Raw genomic sequence first — 4,313 nt, 5'->3', positions numbered from 1 at the left:
TTGAATAATTATTTTTTAGTTAATAATTTCTAAAATGTTCAACTTTTATATCTAAGGCTTGAAAATTTAAAACAAGATTCCACGTAAATTTTTAATTCTGTCACCAAAAATTCTAAGAAATTCATAAGCCCAGTTTATTTTTATAGTAATTTAAATTCAAATTTGGACGAATTCACATATTAAAAAACCTGGAATAACTATTTTAGTTATTTTGTTGTGATTGTATAATATTATTTGTGGGTACTTGAAACTTCTTAAGTATATTATTATATATCTATGATAGTAACACGGTTTGTTGTTGATGTATAACGCGTTACCCGATGGATATTGTGATATGATTAATTTAGAATTTATTATTGATACCTATTATAGGTCAATTTTTTTTTAATACTATAGATAAGTATACCTATAATTGGTATGTCTAATACCTAGACTGACAAACCGTCTCCGCTCAGAATCGTTTTTCTTATACAGTGATATTATATCATTGAATTCAAATTTAATTCTATCCATTATATAGTGTCCCACTTGTAACCTGCTGTACAGCAGAGCGACATCCACTTACCCACCTTTTTTATTGTTATGGTTCACTAGTTTTACGTCTCAGATTTATATTTATATTTACCAGCATTATATGTAAGTGCCTTTTTGAATGCAGCTTCGCAGTCCTCTTCTTTATTTAACTTACTCAAAACTGTAGCTTTAAGTAACAATATTTTACCTATGAGGATTCGTCGCAAAGTTATACTTGTTTCTTCGTGGTCACCTGGTTCCATTGCACAATCAAAACTGATTTTAGCATACAGACAATTGAAAGACCTTAAATCAGAAATATTATAAAAAGAATATCCTTACAATTAGGAAAAAGAAATCTACTTGTTTAGTGCTTCCAAAACTATATCAGTATTTTTATTGAAACCTGTTTCTGCCAATAACATAGTTCCAACTACATTAAAATTGTAATCATTCAGTTCATCGGCCCAGAATGAACCACTCTTCCACATACTGTAGCCGGGTTCATATTCTTCAATCAAGGATTGGCACAGTTTAAAAGCTTCTTCTGGTTTACGAGCTTTTAACAGAGCTACAGCCGCTTCGTGTTTAAGCATAAACATAGGTGGAATTGTTACCAAGTCAGAAACATATTGATCAACCTCATCCAATTTTAAAAGACTCAAATAAGTAGAAGCTGCTAGATTATAACTCTAAAAAAATAATTTAAAATGATAAGTAAGACGTATCTGTGGATAAATATAACAATTAAAAAAAATACATACTGTGTGTTCATATTTTTTTTTTGCTGCCAGGTAAAGTAATTGTCGTTTAGTCAAATCCGGTTGAGGATGTAAAATAATAAGTACCTTCGTAGTGTAACTGTTAGATAATTCTTTGTGCCCTCTATGTGGTCCATGTGGTCCATCAAAATCTCCCTAAATAACCATTTTAAATTATAATATAATATGTATTTTAAATATTGTGATTAACATTATACCTTAATAGCCTGTTCCAACACCACCATTTGCATAAACTGCATGTCATTCATTTCATAATGCTGTGACATGTAATAAGCCATTATATTATTAAACTCTGTTCCTTTTAATTCCTCTAATGCCTGCAACGCCAAATCACCATTACCCATTTTTAAATGTGTTCTTCCAAGCAATAAATAACACCTTGATTTAATAAAAGGTTCCATCAGGCATTCAACCATTTGTGATAAATAGCATAATGTAATTTCAAGCTCTTCTAAATTGAAACTTGCAAGAGCCTTTAAATAGCACATCAAACAAAAAAATTCATCATTTTGATTCAAGTATTGGTCCATTGTGTTCAGTGTAGACAAGGCTTGTGGATGTTGATTTTCCAAAATGTGTCTTATACACAAGGACACATGCCCATTAATAATTATTGTTTTGATGTGCTCTGTATCCAGAAAAACATTGATTTTTGAAAGTCCTAGTTTAAAACAGTTAGCAACATGCGTTGGTTTTTTAAGTTTAAAAGCACATATTATAGTATTGACTTGATCTATCAATTCCATCGTGAAATGTACTAAAAGTGAAGTAAAACTACGTCGAGACAAAAAAATTAATAGTAATATCTGTGAGATTTCCAAACATTGAACAACCAGTATTGGCTCTAAACCCAAAAACCCATTGGACAGGCATTCAAGGCTATTAAGTATATCTTGTTCGTTACCGACATGTGATCCCAAATTTACAGTACTTTTTCCGTTTTCGTGTAATACTGAAAATGGTTAGCAATTTATTAAGTTTTATTATAGAATTAATTAGTGAATCATGAATATATGTTATAAAATACCAACCTTCATGCAAGGATTCATTGACTAATGTCATTATTTTATTATAACAATAATCGGGAATGTCAGCTGGTTTCAACCAGTACCAATGCAAAGTATTATAAACAAAATTGATCCGAAGTTCCAATGGAATATGTTTCTCATATAAATATAGTTGGGACACATTTATGAATTCAGTCATCTTGCCAACATATTCAGCACTAATTTCTGGTAAAATCCTCTACCCAAACAGTTAAATAAATCCAAAATATATTCAAATTGTACTTAAATTACAATATGCAAAGTTGATACATACCAGAGAATTGCAAACAAGTAAATTGTTTCTAAGTATGATAAACTCAACTTCGTCATGTATAGTAATTTTTTGTAAATGACAATTATCGATATGCAATTGAATAAGGTCGCAACAATCTGTAAACTTTCCTCTTCTGAATAAATCACACGATGATGATACAACATCATTTATATTCATTTTTTTAATCAATTTGAATGACTATGAAATTCTATAGAGCTAATAAAATATCATCTTAAATACACCTATGTGGGCATGTAAAATATTAAAATATTAAAATCATAAACATAACAGTTGTAAGCACACGAATATATTAACTAAAACTTTAAAATGTATATACCTACATTATAATTTATAAATATAACTTAAAATTATTATTGCGTTCAGTGTTGAATCCATAGATAAAAGATAATGAATCTTGAATATTGAATGAGTAGAAAAAATAAATTATATTTGAAGATCATAAATTATAATAATACAATCTGTAATCAAGTATAAAAATTGGCGGTAAAAATGGTTATCTACCATTCAAAATGATAATTACTGATATCTATTAAGTAAGGTATTTAAACCACGGTATATAATATGATCTAATCTATGTACGTGGTTTAAAAATTATAATTTATTTTGAATGGGTCTCTCATATTATGGGTAGTTACTCCATGGGGTACCTATATAAATCTTATAATATAATTAATAATTAAATATATATTTGAAATTATTCCTATAATCTATATTGTAATTCATTATAATATCTGTTACCCATTTTTAAAAGTAAACTCAGCTATGTTTTCATAGGTAGGTACACATTTAGTTACAATAAAGAGTAGTTACTGTATAGTTGGTATATTCGGTGAAAAATGGTTATAACTTATAAAACTCTCAAATACCTACACAATAAATTAAGACTAACTAGGTATTAAAAGTATCATCAAATAAGCTTATTTTTCAGACTTGTAACAGATGGCCTATAATTAAGGAATTTGAGAAAAATGAATAACAAAACATTAAAACATTGGCGATGAAGCTTTAGCTGGTACCTAGGTAGGTACTTAATTTTAACTTCGATTTTACAGGTACCTAAGTACCTAACTCACAATATTAACATTTTATTATTTTTTTCTTTAACGTATCTAACACTAACAGTCGTTGAAACTGATGTACGCTATACATACTATGGTGGCATTGTAGGCTGCGTATTCATATGCAATGCCTATCAGAGGGTGTTTGGGCGACAGGACAATTTTACCTCGGGCTCTATTTAAGTACAATTTCTCGGCATCCCCCATGTGGCTAACTTTGTGTGCACTACCTACGACATACTTTGTGCACTTCGATAAATAAAAATTCCACCTAAGATTATATATAGATCAAACAACTAACAAGGTTCCATGTTTGACCGTACTGCTGCAGATGTAAGATTATAAGAAAATATTTTTAATTTTCAAAATACAATTTTGAAAAGAAAAAATGTTGAAATTCAGTTCATTGGGTGTACCTAATGTATAATCAGGGGCGGACTGGGTAGGAGTCAGCGGTTTTAAAACTTCGGGCCGTGTTTTACAGGAAATTAATAAACATAATAAAGTCAATTTTTTTTTTATCGAATTACTATTCAATTATGTTTGCTTAATGTTTGTGATTTTACTATACCACGGCCCCGCCCACGAACAAACTACAAACTATCTGCAACTTCAATAG

The 4,313-nt window shown here is 29.5% G+C and overlaps 1 protein-coding gene across 2 annotated transcripts in view; it reads right to left on the bottom strand.

The window, feature by feature from the left end:
• Nucleotides 1–3,076, bottom strand: part of LOC100168988 — a 4,944-nt gene extending 1,868 nt beyond the window's left edge. Inside the window, exons 1-7 of one of the 2 annotated variants that reach the window (XM_016801416.2) lie at nt 2,957–3,076; nt 2,616–2,857; nt 2,327–2,540; nt 1,493–2,247; nt 1,278–1,430; nt 877–1,205; nt 626–819 (exon numbers count right to left, since the gene is read on the bottom strand). In XM_016801416.2, the coding sequence (XP_016656905.1) occupies nt 626–819; nt 877–1,205; nt 1,278–1,430; nt 1,493–2,247; nt 2,327–2,540; nt 2,616–2,792 (1,822 nt within the window). In that variant the 5' untranslated portion in view covers nt 2,793–2,857; nt 2,957–3,076. Of the gene's footprint in view, nt 1–625; nt 820–876; nt 1,206–1,277; nt 1,431–1,492; nt 2,248–2,326; nt 2,541–2,615; nt 2,895–2,956 lie in introns of those variants that run through there. The other variant, XM_029492804.1, reaches the window with a different exon arrangement.
• Between the last annotated feature and the right edge of the window lie 1,237 nt (nt 3,077–4,313).

This window comes from Acyrthosiphon pisum, chromosome X (genome assembly GCF_005508785.2).
Source record: "Acyrthosiphon pisum isolate AL4f chromosome X, pea_aphid_22Mar2018_4r6ur, whole genome shotgun sequence".
NCBI lineage: Eukaryota > Metazoa > Arthropoda > Insecta > Hemiptera > Aphididae > Acyrthosiphon > Acyrthosiphon pisum.
Note: the sequence above shows the minus strand (reverse complement) of the source record. Positions and strands in the feature narration are given on the sequence as shown.